This window comes from Macrobrachium rosenbergii, chromosome 26, assembly GCF_040412425.1.
Source record: "Macrobrachium rosenbergii isolate ZJJX-2024 chromosome 26, ASM4041242v1, whole genome shotgun sequence".
In the NCBI taxonomy this organism is placed as follows: Eukaryota; Metazoa; Arthropoda; class Malacostraca; order Decapoda; family Palaemonidae; genus Macrobrachium; species Macrobrachium rosenbergii.
The window spans coordinates 6,242,872-6,258,507 of NC_089766.1; the positions used below are offsets into that span (position 1 = coordinate 6,242,872).

Here is a 15,636-nt window from a genome sequence, read left to right on the forward strand (position 1 = left end):
ATCACCAAATATTTTCAGTGTCCTATGTCCTGCTCCTGAATAAGGAAGGCAAATCAATTTTTATAAGTAGCATAAAGTTGTAACTTTAAAGGAGATAAATATACTTTGTACCTCAACAAACTTGAAATGAATAATCTCAAGTAGAATTTCCAAACACGTAAAAATATTTTATTCGGAATGCATTTGAAATGATAAGGTTACACCACTAATTATTTGTATAAACGTGACGTTATTTTTAGAGGCAATGTATGCAGTTATTATAATTTTCTTGATATTAACAGTTAGTATGCAAAGTACGCTTGAGCAGTCACTCAAGAATTGAACCATCATAATGGGACACGTGAATTGAGAACATTTGTTTAACGTTTACAGGCGGTTAGAGACGGATAACGAATGTCAACTGTCTCTTGTTTACCTTGATTAGTTCGAATTGTGCTGGTCTCGAGTCGTATTATATTTTTAGTGATTTCGTTGTAAAGTTGTATCTTGATAGCCTGACCGCAAAAATAGCGTAATGTTATAAGAAGGGGATGAAAATATTGACGAAAATCGCAAGAAGAAGAAGTGCAGGTGTCTACGATGACAAAGTGCCGTAGGCCATTTTGTGTTAAGTACCTTCCAAAGTTAAATTTCCATATGCAATGTAATGCTTAATTATCTATTTGTGGAAATTTTGCTTGTGGTTGAAAAAAAGAGCAGGAAAGTATGATATATGATGACTAGGCTAACCTACCGCTGTTGAAAAGAAAGCTCAGAGAAGCTTACAATATAGGCCTATGCTTTTAGCTTCAGTTATTGGTAGCAAAAAATACTTTTTCATATAGTCTGGGCCTAGGTTGACTTACTTTATAATTGATTTCCGGAAATGAAGCTATGAAATCACCGGAAGTCGCTAAAAACTATATTATTTTGACCCAGTTAAGATAAAAAAAAAAAAAAGTTAACCCACGAGGTTAAGATGGGGCTTGACCGTGAGATGGCGTGGCTCTATGAACCAGAACAATTTAGGTAAGTAATTGCATCTAGGATTGTATATAATTGTCAAATATGTGTTCTCTCTCTCTCTCTCTCTCTCAGGTACACACTTGGACACGTTCAGTTGACAAACATTATATTTGTTATATGCTGGACTTCACATTGTAATATCAGCTTTTCTTAAAGCGTAAATGACCTATGATTTCATTTGATAGTCTGTTTTTCTCCAATGTTATCTGATATATGATGAATGATGATTTTTTTAAAGAAGTACATTAAATATTTAATCATGAAATGTACAGTAAACGACCATTTCGTTCTTAAGTGTTAACACACTGGTAAAAAGTGAAAGTTGCCATTATTACTAAGGAATTAGGTTCTCATGTTATTGTTTCAGTGGTAAAAGTGGAGAACCAATGTAACTATATACTTTGAATTTTGTAGTAATCCAGCACTACCCAAGCGCAATTTATATTCGCAAGCATTATGCCTACAGTGATGCTCCTGACGGAAAGTGTTAAATAAGTCAGTTTTTGGCTGTAAAACTGATCCATTTAACGTTAGGAAGCTTAGCCTACTGGTAAATGTAATGTTCTACAAGAATCTAAAGCTAGAATTATTAATATTATTATTATTATTATTATTATTAATTATTATTAACAAAAACTCATGATGAATAAAGTCAAATAAAGCCATTAATAGGATACAACTCCAGTTGGCTGGTTGATTTGAATTAAACTGGCCTTATGCCAATACGGGACTTTCTTCCGAAGGGAAGACCTTAGAGTGAATAAGAGAGGACTGGTGTGGACCTCTGAATCGAGTGGAGACGAAAGAATAAATAGACAGATAGACAGAAAATATGCAGACGTTTTCATGTTCCGTGAGGCAGACGCCGTTAAGCTAATGGCCCGTGAATATTTCATGTCGACAAACTTCCCTACAACTATGGTCATTGCTCCCATCCACCCTAACTGCCCTCAGTGGTGGATAACACTTATTATATAGGCTATGTTTGGCATACAGGGAAGTTTACTTGTTAACCTAGGCCATCATCAGTCCTATGGATTTTGCGTCCATCGGTACCCGCTGGGGATGTATGCGATAATGACGGTGAGGGCATCAGTACTTAAAGTTATGGCTTAATTAATTCCTCTAACTATCAACGTCACTTGGTCTATCAGGCAGACCACTCCATCCTATCCCCTACACATGCATCGTTCTCATTCACGTAGCTCTAGGCCTAGATCGTTACGATTTTCCCAAAAGCAAAATCCCATGCCGGTATAAGGTCAACTAGATCGACAACAGTAGCAGCAATGGCCTTTCCGCTTTTCTAGAACTTTCAGTCGTCATTTGACATCCTGCCTTAAAATCTTTTCAGGCTACAATCGAAGGACATGGCCGAGCCAACGCCATTGTATTTAACGGAATTTACCAGAATAAAAAAAAAATACCATGATTGATGGAAGTGAGGTTGTCAGTCCTTAATTTGAAAGTGGTCACTGAGATGTCGTAAGAGATTTTTAGAGCGTATATTTTATATTTTAGAGCGTAATATATAATATAATTATATATATATATATATATATATATATATATATATATATATATATATATATATATATATATATATATATATATATAGTTTTGAATTGTTATGGTATTAGAATGACGGTCATTTTCTAATTGTTATGCTTCAGAATTTTACCGAGACATTAGCAAGGGTCACATTGTAATAATATATTGAGGTATTGTTAATATAGAGGTTAGATTTGTAATGTTATAAACTGTAATCAACACTTTTAAAGGCTGTTTATATGAAACTTTATTAGAACCTACAAAATGAAGGAAACATGATGAAGTAAGATTCAACTGGGACAGTATTCCCCTAGCTTAAAAATGAAAATAAACGAGCCGTAGATATTGCATGATGCAACGTAATTATTTGAGCTGTTATGCATAACATAACAGTGTAAATAATATGCCAGTAGGAAGAGACTCTTGCCGCGTTAAATAAATTAACAAGACCTGTAGGAACCCGTGAACATTTAACACAACTAAACTGATCGCTCGCTAGTCTCACTTACATCAGATTCCATCATTACGCAGAAATCGCATTGAATATGCAAGATAGATGAGTAAAATTTCACTATTTTCACGGAAATGCCATGAAAAGCGATAATCTCGATGACGTCACGTCGGGTCTGGAATGTGATTGGTCGGGTCCACCAGGTACAAGGGAACTATTGATGCAGGGGCCCTCGTGGTCCATCGGTAGTTTGTCCTGACGATCTGTCAAGTGAGGTTGGGGTCAATTGCCCGTTCCTGCTGGTCATGAGAGGAGGGAATCGGGAAATTACAAGTCCCATCTGGGACAATGAAGTAGGCCTATATATTTAAGTAGATCTGCGTATTCCAAAGACCTTCGAAGTGGTCCTACACTGCCAGAAACTTTCGACGTAGGCCTATACTTCCAGGAAACATCGAAGCAGACTTTACAGGTTCTAGGGGCATTTGAATTAGGCCCATACCCCCAGAGGCCCTTAGAAATAGGCCTATGAGTTGCAAAACTTATAAAATAGGTCTATACCTTTTAAGGATCTTCGAAGGAGGCTTTGAAGTTTCAGAGACTTTCGAGAAAAGTCTATACTCTCCGGATACCTTTGAAATTCAACGTTTCAGAGTTCTTCGAAGTAGGCCTACACATCCAAGAGACTTTCAAGGTTGTCATATATGTTCCAGTGGACTTTGAAGAAGGCCTGGATTTTAAAGGTAAATAACAAAGGTTCACTATGAACAAACATTTTGTGTTTGTATTACGACAGCAATAATTACTGAATTGACTAATATCAAAAGAAAAATACATTATATCAAAAGTAAAAATAATAAGTAAGTAATGTCAGTTACATTTGTCAAGTATATCAATTTTATGAAATATGACGTAAGTAGGAAATTTTATTTTTGATGAAGAGAACGAAATTCAGGAACATACATTTGACCAAAGTTCGATTATAAGGATTAAAATAGTTTACATATACATTTATTAACTTATAGGCATAGTTAATAATGATCATAATATTGCTGGCATAGTTAATAATGATCATAATATTACTGGCATAGTTAATAATGATCATAATATTACTATCACTTGTTAGTATTACATCATTTTCCAATATATTTGTAATGAAATATAGGAAAAACCTCCATCTCTTGCAAGAAATTTCTTCAATTTCCTGTAACCTTGCCAAACTGTTACCTCGTGTCATTCAAAGGAACTCCTTGCATCCGAAAACCGGTAGACCGTCTCTCTCTCTCTCTCTCTCTCTCTCTCTCTCTCTCTCTCTCTCTCTCACACACACACATACACATCCTTAAGCAGGTCGTGTTTTATATTTCGAGTAATCTATCGGGATGTACCTCTCTCTCTCTCTCTCTCTCTCTCTCTCTCTCTCTCTCTCTCTCTCTCTCTCTCTCTCTCTCATACACAGCCGTAAACAGATCGTGTTTTATATTTCGAGTAATCTATCGGGATGTACCTCTCTCTCTCTCTCTCTCTCTCTCTCTCTCTCTCTCTCTCTCTCTCTCTCTCTCTCTCTCTCTCATGTACAGCCGTAAACAGGTCGTATTTTTATATTTGCGAGCATCCGTAGGTACCTTTTAGGTCTTTTTTTTTTTTTTTTTTATCAATTGGAGCATATCATTTGTGACTAGTCCCATAGGCCTATACAGGTAGCCTATTGCGCCTCACTTTCTTTTTCGGATTTGGTTGAGAGGTAGTTATTTTATTCGAGCATATATAAATAGAGAATTATAGATTTATTATGCCTATCTGAAAATCATCATCATGAGACCTATCTTGATATTTTGAAGTTGCAGACAAGAATTAACTGCGTTTTATCATGTAGCCCCTTCATCGACCGGCGACCGTTAATGAAGAAGAGAGAACCCGATAGGTGTCATTTGGAGCCGGAAGTTAAAATGCCTCGGCTTTAAAAGTAAATGAGTCTCTCTCTCTCTCTCTCTCTCTCTCTCTCTCTCTCTCTCTCTCTCTCTCTCTCTCTCTCTCTGAGTTTATGTCTAGTTCTCTCTTGTGCTCTAATACATTCTGTTTTATACATATATCCATTGTATAATATCTCTCTCTCTCTCTCTCTCTCTCTCTCTCTCTCTCTCTCTCTCTCTCTCTCTCAACCAATTTTTCAGGCGTCATGCGAATTATTAATGCCGGTTTGATTGAGCTGTCTCCCGTATTACGAGTAATGATCTCTGGACCGCCTTCCAATATCGCTTATCCGTCGTCACTTGTGTTATGACAATTTTCTCGTCTGTGTTGTAAATGAAGAAAGTCATGGAATGCGTTGATAGTTTGTTTTGGTAATAGTTCTTTCTTTTCTTATCATGAAAGTCTTTCCAGTTACTCTACAGTAAAATGCTTACCGTATTTGTTTATGTTTGTGGCGAGGTTTTGGTTTCCGAGAATTATAGTTACTGGTAGTCCGAATGGTTAGGCCTATTTTCGATCTTTTGAGAAATTGCCTACAAGACAGCAATTTTTCGTTTACTTATGTGATTAAATAATCGTCAAATTAGCAGTAATGATTTTATAAGTAACAGTTTTTTTTTGTCTAATAATCTTTTTTGCTTTAAGTTTTCTGTAAAAGAAAACTATTGCGCCGACTTTGCCTGTCCGTCCGCACTGTATTCGGTCCGCACTTTTTTCTGTCCGCACTTTTTCTGTCCGCCCTCAGATCGTAAAAACTACTGAGGCTAGAGGGCTGCAAATTGGTATGTTGATCATCCACCCTCCAATCATCAAGCATACCAAATTGCAGCACTGTAGCCTCAGTAGTTTTTATTTTTTTAAAGGTTAAAGTTAGTCATAATCGTGCTCCTAGTAACGATATAGGATAGGCCACCATCGTTCCGTGACTAAAGTTTCATGGAGCGCGGCTCATACAGCATTGTACCGAGACACCACCGAAGATAGATCTATTTTCGGTGGCCTTGATTATACGCTGTAGCGGCTGTATTTTTTTTTTTTTTTTTAGAAATTTATTACGTTTATTTAAATCGTGAAAACATCTTCCGTGAAGTGTAAAAATACTGGTAGTGTCTCTCCTTGTTCGTAGGATGGGTCTAAATGTAGTGTGGTTTCATCACAGTACTTGCCTGTACGGAGGCGACCGGAAAAAGTTATTATTATTATTATTATTATTATTATTATTATTATTATTATTATTATTATTATTGTTGTTGTTGTTGTTGTTGTTGTTTTGTTTTTCCTAATCCATGAAGTGTAACAATATTAGTGCCACTTGTTCGTAGGATAGGTCTAACTTTGGGATGGTTTGACCACCGTACTTGCCCACGGAGATGACCAATTTTTATTATTATTATTATTATTATTATTATTATTATTATTATTATTATTATTATTATTATTATTAATGTTTTTTTTTACAAATGTACAATAACATTAGAAGCAAACGTCCGTAATACTAAATTAGCCTAATAAGAGATTTGCGTGGCTCAAATTAGTTCATGGGCGTGGTCGCTATCGAGATGTGCGTGCAGTCGTCCTGCGGTCGTCTAGGGACCCCTATTAGAGCGAGCTATCGGACACCCCTAGATCACCTATCATCCTCTATTAACCGGCTATGAAGAGTGAGAGAGAGAGAGAGAGGGTGAATGCGATTTTGAAAGAGAGACAGGGTGAACGCTGCTCTGAGAGATAGCACTTTGTTGTAATAATGGGTTTGACTGAATGATATAATGAAAGAGAGAGAGAGAGAGAGAGAGAGAGAGAAATTCATTATATTAATATAGTTGTTTATATTAACCTGTAGGGTTGCAAATGGCTTTTTACATGTTCTGTGTGTCAGGAAGTTTCGTGAACCACGCCCCCACCCTCTCTCTCTCTCTCTCTCTCTCTCTCTCTCTCTCTATTAACACTAGATATAATTTCCAGTTTTCTCTGATGAATTCGTATCACGTGGGTATGGATCTCTCTCTCTCTCTCTCTCTCTCTCTCTCTCTCTCTCTCTCTCTCTCTCTCTCTAGTTATTACCTAGATATAATTTCAGTTTTCTCTGATGAATTCGTAGCACGTGGGTATGGATCTCTCTCTCTCTCTCTCTCTCTCTCTCTCTCTCTCTCTCTCTCTCTCTCTCTCTCTCTCTCTCTCTCAAGTATTACCTAGATATAATTTCCAGTTTTCTCTGATAAATTCGTAACATCACGTGTGTATGAATATCTCTCTCTCTCTCTCTCTCTCTCTCTCTCTCTCTCTCTCTCTCTCTCTCTCTCTCTCTCTGCAACATTGCTCATTTACTAAAGCGTAAAGAAAATGTCAACGCAAAAGATGAATGAACCGTACAACGGAAAGATTCATTCATACTTTAAATTACGCAAACACGCGTATGCCCTTTCCGCGAACTTATCAGTAGTACGCTAATCTATCGATTCGTAATATTGCTTGTCTTTCTTCTATTCAAACTTTGGTACTATGATAACATTACGTAAGAATGATATGAAGAAAGATGCGATCACGCGATGTCAATTTTTTTTTTCAATACGCGTTTGTGACGTGTTTTGAAAGGTGTGCGTTTGGTACCGGTTTGCTGGTTTAGTTCTTGTGTTTAGGGGGGCATTGTTTGTCTTGTTTTAATTTCTTTTTTGTTCGTCCTGCATTCCTTCTTTTATCTTTCTTAATTTTTCGATTAAAACCTCACCCGACCTCGTATACTGAATAACGTTTTTGCCCATAAAATTCCTAGTGTTTCTCTATGACATTTTCCTTTCAATAAAATAATAATTATTCCTCTCGCATATCTAGACTTTTTCGACCTTTAATTTAGTCAGTTTACAGTTCAGAACATTTGCCTTATAATTCTCAAATTGTTTAGCCCAGTGATTCTTGACTGTTTTATTACCACGCCCCCTCTGAGAGTTGGTCCTTCCCCCCACGCCCCCCGCCCTTTGTATCTGTGAGTAAAATTCCCTCCCAGATTTAAAGGAAAATGAAAACTAAAGAGAAAGAGAACGAATCTAGCTACAGTAGTAGATTATAGAAAACGATCGTTATAAGGCGATACGTTTGCAGTTTTTCACAAACTTCTGAATATTAGTTCCTCACTCTTGTTACGAGAATAATGAATATAGGCTACTTAGAGAATTTTTAATTTTGTCCCAGGGCTTGCGCCCCCCTTGGAAATTGCTGAAGCCCCCCCCCAAGGTTGAGAACCACTGGTTTAGCCATGTGAGACCAACACATATTTCGCGCAATCGTTGTTCTCTCCCGAATAATTTCTCCGTCTCCACTTTCCAGCCTCGATAGACAAAGTCCTACGTACACCCTGGTCAAGAAATCCTTCAGAACAGAAGGACTTTCAGAACTATGCGAAGAGGAAGTGGCCACAAGGATGAAAAACAAGATGGTCGCGAATCACCGGAAATCGACAGATACGTGGAGGACCTGTTCTTCAGGTTGGTCCACCCGCCTCCTTCAGACAAGGATGCCGTCGACTCATCGCAGGAGGAAAAGGAGAAGGATCCCGTATTCACGATATCCTACGACAACGGATCCTACGATAAGGACAGCGGTCGCCCTGTCACGGTCAGGTCGAAGGAGCGAGTTGTGTACCCTGCGGAGCTTGCAGACGCTTATCCTGTGTCTCTGGTAGACGCAGGATTTGAATTGGGTCCTGACTTGACCCGCCCGCTTTCAGCGAAGTCCTCAAGGACCCCGAAGTATTCCTACGGGCAGAGTAGGCCTGGTTCCTCTGTGTCTGCTGGGAAAAATGGCAGGGTTTTGTATTCTCTGACGCCTAGAGTGAAGTTAGGTGAGTACAACATACTGAAAAGATTTATTTTTATTGCACTGAAAGCGTTTGTTTTTTCTTAGTGTTTACTGTTTCTGTGCACAATGATATATATATGTATATATATATATATATATATATATATATATATATATATATATATATATATAATTTATATAATGTGTGTACATATATATGTATTTATGTGTATATATATTTTTCCATTAAAAGATGTTTGCATAAATATTCAAGATGTAAAATTACCGCATTGCGAGTAGAGAGAGAGAGAGAGAGAGAGAGAGAGAGAGAGAGAGAGAGAGAGAGAGTTGAAGTGATGAAAAATTCTCAACAAATATTAAAATAGATACTTGGAAAGAGAAACGGAACGTATGTTCATCCTTCACAAACAAAATAGAGAGATTTTTTTTCAAGAAAAAATATTTCTCATCTAAGCATCACAAGAACTTTTTTTTTTCTATAAGCCATGTAGCTTTACATTTATGCAGGTAAACACAGAGAGTTAATAATATAAATGTTACACCAATGTAAAAAAAAAATCGGAGGAAAACTGGAACCTTTCACATGGGTAACTCACGTCAATCTTTGGCCTGAGTCAACAATTAGGGAAGTAGTAATGTCTGGAAAGGTTTGGGAAAGCAAACCCTTTTATGGCTGAATAAATGCGTGCTGTTTACATATTGGGAGTAAACAACTGTTCCCCGAGATATTGGAAGTTCACTTAGTTTTGGGGTATATATATTTTTTGTATGGGGGTTATATATATATATATATAGCCCTTTGTTGGCCGAGTTGGTTGAGCTTCATTCGATGGGCCGGAGTTCGATTCCCGCCGCCGGCTGATGAAGAGTTAGAGGAATTTATTTCTGGTGATAGAAATTCATTTCTCGCTATAATGTGGTTCGGATTCCACAATAAGCTGTAGGTCCCATTGCTAAGTAACCAATTGGTTCTTAGCCACGTAAAAATAAGTCTAATCCTTCGGGCCAGCCCTAGGAGAGCTGTTAATCAGCTCAGTGGTCTGGTAAAACTAAGCTATACTTACTTACTTATATATATATATATATATATATATATATATTATATATAGATATATATAATTTATAATATATATGTGTGTGTATATACACGCATATATACAGTATATGTACTGTATATATATATACACACACACGAAACTGACCATCCCATGCATTCATCATCTTAATGTATGTAGAGAGTGGCGTGTATATATTATAACTGGTGTTATAATCTACAAGGAAAGAGATATAATATTATATTCGATATCCTTTTATTATTGATTTATTATTATTTTTACATTTGAAATAGTTATATATATATATTTATATATATATATTTATATTTGTAAATATATATATATATATATATATATATATATACCCAATCAAATCTTTAATTACAAATCTCTATGTTTTAAACGTATTCATTCCACGAACTGTCACGGAGGAGGAAAAAGAGAGGAAGATCTCTCCTGAGAGAGATAGTGAGGAAAAAGGCCTCACTTCCCTACGCCTCTGCCCATAGTTATTGATTTGGCAACGCTGGCGCCAGGATGTGTTGCGAAGGAAGGAACATTTGCCCCCTCTCTCTCTCTCTCTCTCTCTCTCTCTCTCTCTCTCTCTCTCTCTCTCTCTCTTGTTGAGCAAGAACTAGTGGGGAGACCGGTTCCTTCTCTATGGGACTATGGGTACTGTTTATTCTTCTTCTATGTAAAGGCTATTAGATTATGACGTCATACTGGACCTCTCTCTCTCTCTCTTAGCAACAGTCGTTACATACGATTATATTGTTCCTTTATATATATATATATATATATATATATATATATATATATATATATATATATATATATATATATATAATTAACTATAATGCAGATAATAAAAACTCGTCCGGATCGGTTAGGCCTAACGGAATTTGAACGAAGACCTTTCAGTAACCATCTCTAGATTTTGTTTGTTTCATGCGCGCGTTCAGAATTACTCAATAAAATTATTTATTCTAATATTTTACATCTTATGTTCACCTGTTGCTGATGTTAAGACTGTAGTTGCATGTCGAATATTATATCTAAGCCTGTTTTCGTCTGTACTGACTAAATACTTTATCAGGCTGAAAACGACATGCATTGTTTTACAATTATCTTTCATTGTTAAGCTTTCCCATTCATATCTCAAAGCTTCAAAAGCATCAAATTCAACTTGCTGTCTCTTTATTCATGGTTTAAAGCTCCCAGATATATTATGAGAAAATCAATTCTCCGGAATTGGCAACTCGACGAAATTCTCGCTACCCCATAATTTTCTTTGAAGTAAGTCCTGACTCAGAGAAGCGGTACAGATTTCATAATGTTTCGTTAGGTAGATTGAGACGAAATTTAGTAAATCCATTTTGATAAGAGGAAGGGAACTCTGGAAACGAAGGGAAGACTGGTTAATTATGACTGAATAGAATAGTAATCATCATTATAATCCCAGAACACAATAATCCCGCCTCTTGATCTTTAGTAATGTTGAGTCAGCCTACTCTTAAGATCGTAAATAAAACGCGGTTGCACGCAGACGCTCTCTATACAAACGCATCTAACGCCACAACGTTTGGTTTCAGAAAGACTTTACATGAGTCAAATGATCTTTAATAACCTTTCGTAGCCTTAGTTCAGTCGTAAGACTTTTCACGATCGATAGAATTTGGAAAAGGAAAAGAAATATCTCCTCCGGGTCTCAGAAACTGGCCACAACATGGTATGGGAGATCTGCGACCGAGAGTAGTGAACATCAGTCTGGTCTTGGTTGAGTGTTAAGAAGGACTGTCGACTGGATGCCGCGTTCCGGTTTTAACTGACAAATCAGGTATATATAATTTAACGTACTCTTAATTCTTACCTAAATAACTCCACATAACTGAGGACCTTGTGGTGAATTTCGTCGTAAGGATTGCGTCTGATAAAATCGGTGTATGAGGAGGTCGTTATATCGGGGTTTACCTACACGGAGTTACCAGATACCTTTGATGTCAAATGAAAATGGCATGGTATTTTTTCAGATTATTCATAATATAACTTAACAACGCCGTTATTTGGAGTTATTATCCGATAGGTAACTGTTGATATGTAGTAAAACTAATATAAATCACCAAAAATTTACGTTGTAAATTACGAAAAACAAATGGCGCCACGCATAGGGCGGATAAATATCCCACTTCGACAACTGTGCTGTATATGTTACTCGCTGTAGATGCCAAAATGTGATCAGTGTTTTGTAGTATACAGATGTTAATATCGATTTTAAAAAGCGTTTACTTCGATGCTGCAGATCATTTAAAAGATATTTTACGTTTCATGAAGTTTTATACTTTTATCATAAAAGACACTACAGTTAAAACGACTAGCGATCCCCTATGGTCCTGTTTCAATGCTTACATAACACGATCCGAATTTTTTCCTTTCTCTCTCTCTCTCTCTCTCTCTCTCTCTCTCTCTCTCTCTCTCTCTCTCTCTCTCTCTCTCTCTCTTTCTTTCAAGAATGGCCACGTTGTTTTTGTGCCTCTTGTCAGAGATCGCCTTTCACTTCATCTGGGTTCTAGTTTGCAGATTCTTAAATTGCCTCTGTCAGTATAAAATCGCCTCTGTCAGTATATTTCTTGCTACATTAGTAAACTGAGTGTTTAGAAGAGAACATTTTTTACGGTACATTTTCCGTAGAATTTGTAAGAAATGTTCTTAAACACCCATAAATATATACGTAAGCCATGGATATACTGTAAGTTTTACGCACTTAAGCCTCTCTCTCTCTCTCTCTCTCTCTCTCTCTCTCTCTCTCTCTCTCTCTCTCTCTCTCTGTACGAGTCTATACAGGCATATTCATTGACCATACACCATTTCCCCGTAGCTTTCTGGTCCCAGCAAATATCTAAGGATGTGTGTGTGTTTTTGAGAGAGAGAGAGAGAGAGAGAGAGAGAGAGAGAGAGAGAGAGAGCTGACGATGTACGAACAATGACCACAACGTCCTCGGAACGAAAAAGTTCTTTCCCTCAGATGTCCAAGGTCAGGGATTTTCCCACTGACTCGGAATACAACGGGTTGCACCACGTTTTACGGCACAGAGGCCGTTGGGAAGGGCGCACTGATACTATTATAATATCCTAGCTCAGGACAGGAGGAAATAAGGGATGACAAAGGGGAAATGATAAAAAGGAAGCGATGGATCTGTCGCTTGAAGGATGGAAGATCATCAGGGGAAAACAGATGGTCGGTCTATGTCCTACAATTCCTTCGGGAACAAGTTATAACTCACCCCCCCCCCACCAGCTCACTCCTTTTCACTTTAATTCTATTTCAGTTTTCCTTCAGTTATTGCCGTAGTGGTGGTCGCCCTTCTTGGGGGGGAAAGGAGTCTTCTGTTTCTGCAGGAAAGAAAGTCTTATGCTCGTGTAGAGCTTACTATGCTCTAAGCTTGCTTAATTAAGCTGTAGGTTAGTGTGTATTTATGTCCTACACACGTTTAGATGCTTATAAAATTATTTATTGTGTTAAATCCCCCTATACACAGACATTCCATGAGCTATGTTTTGGTGTGTCAACACCCTGTAATACAGAACTGTGTATAGCCTACGGTTAGACCTACACTCTCAGAGCAGACTGCTGGTGTTTTGATATTACCGATATAAGTATACAACTGACAAAGAACGTAAACATTGACATTTATTAACGTAAACAATGGCATTTATTTGCTGTCTGACACCGAATTTCTTTAGAGCCATGCCAAATGCCACGGTACTGCCATTAAATGTCATTCCAGGTTCCAGACGGATATTGATCGAGAGAGAAACTGTGTAGTTGATTTGAATTTCTGGAATGCGAGGCAAAATATATCTCCAGATTTCAGTTTTTTTTTTATTAAACATAAGTATAAAACGAAAGATCTCACGGTGTGAAGTCACTTCCCATTGGAGGAACATGTTGGCTAGAAGAGATACGTAGTCCTAATACGATATCACAATATAAGCGAAAACAGGAATGATATTAATTTATCATAATATCCTTCATCCCCGATTCATAAATGAGAAATACCCTCTGCCTCCGTCGCATTTATAGTACGCTTGATGGTTAACAAGTAGAAGAGGCATTGGCCTTGACTACCTATAGAGAAAGCAAGAGGGTCTGCCCCACTGTTGTTACTAGCATATCTGAGACTTCAAGCAAAGGCTGGGACTAAGTGACGAAATATATGATTATATATATGTGTGTGAAAGGAGAATGTATAAGAAATCTACGCATTTTCTGTTCTTTCGAAACATTCAAATACTAAGGACGTACGTAAATCTACTAAACAGGTTTGCATATAAGAACGAAGTTAAAATGTCGGAGTGATATTTGTAATAACCAATAAGAGATCAGTAGCCGTGCAATATTGAGTAGGTCTAGATCAAGAGATTTTCACGGTTGCTAAGTCATAATTCTTTTTTTATCAACATTCAGTTTAACGTTGAGGAATTCGATAAGTGCAGGCTATTGCACTGCAGAGAGAGAGAGAGAGAGAGAGAGAGAGAGAGAGAGAGAGAGAGAGAGAGAGAGAGAGAGAAAGAGAAAGAGAGAGAGAGAGCAAAACTGTTTTGCTTGAGCTAGTTCAGCTTCCGTTGAGAACCAGGAAGCGTTTTAGATTTCGCAGACAGGACATGATTAATGTAGCGTATTTGACACTATATCATGATATTTTTTATTATGAATTTATGTTTTTTTTACTTTTCTTCTTCCTGATACTCAGAACTTTTTTTGTGCCAGTAAATCTTGTTGAGTTTTTATGTTGTTTAGGTACAGGAACTCGACACCAAAAAGAATAAAATAACAGGAATTGGATTTGGGAGGTTAGAAAAAATTGAGTAAAGCTTCAAATACTTACTGGTGCTGAACCTTGTATAGTTCCCCAGGTAAACGCCATAATTACCCCAGTTCAATCACCTGTTGCAAAGCAAGTTCAAGGCAGGTAAAAAAAAAAAATAAAGCAGCATCCATAGGGAGGGCCTTTATAAGGTCTTGTGAAATTTGTGAGGTTACCCTTCTGTGTTGTATAGTGAGCCATTTCATGTTTTTAGAATAGGGGTAAGTGCAGGATTTAACCGGTAGTTGGAAAGTTTAACAAACCATGGGAGTTTGTCCCTCAGCAAATTCCTCGGGGGGAATCTTCTTTCGTAATCTTGCTGAAAGATATGGGTCTGTTGGGACAGAAAAGATGGACGTTGGGAGGGAAAATGGTTTTGCAGAAGATTAAATACGCTCTGTTATTAAAGGAACAGACTTTTTTTTTTTTGTCTAGTAGGAGACGCGACCAGGTTAATAACTTTCATCTTAATACAGGTTTTCATTTTTCACTGGGAGACATAACCAGGATTTTAACTTCCATCTTAGTACAGGAAAACTTTTTCCTTTGAACTACAAAAGTACAGCGATTCTTGACCGGTATAGAAGAGGCAGGCTATAAAGCTTAACAATGACCTCTGTGCTTACTTCCTCAACCGGGTGACTGAATAGCGCCAGTCAAACCATCGGGTAGAAAGTTTGAATTCAGGAGAGGACACATGGTTCAGTAACCAAGGTTTTGCTAAGGAAAGTGTAGGATAGTCTTTGATCTCAGTCAGCCAGAGTTCCCGAAGTATCAGAGCGTAATGGGGAAAGATCGAAAGGTTGGAATCACAGAAATCTGAGCGGTCAAAAGCCCCAGGAGGGGAAGCTGTTTCATAGGTGTAATTTGAAAGGAAAAAGATCAAGAGTATTAGATGCGTGACTGTGACGATTTCGAG

At 37.4% G+C, this 15,636-nt stretch overlaps 1 protein-coding gene across 1 annotated transcript in view; it reads left to right on the forward strand.

Annotated features, from left to right (window-relative positions):
• The first annotated feature begins 3,240 nt into the window (after positions 1–3,240).
• The window catches only part of LOC136852966 (transient receptor potential cation channel subfamily A member 1 homolog), a 64,142-nt gene continuing 51,746 nt past the window's right edge, over positions 3,241–15,636 (forward strand). Inside the window, 2 exon segments of the mRNA XM_067128034.1 lie at positions 3,241–3,750; positions 8,306–8,819. Of these exon segments, the coding sequence (XP_066984135.1) occupies positions 8,375–8,819 (445 nt within the window). The 5' untranslated portion in view covers positions 3,241–3,750; positions 8,306–8,374.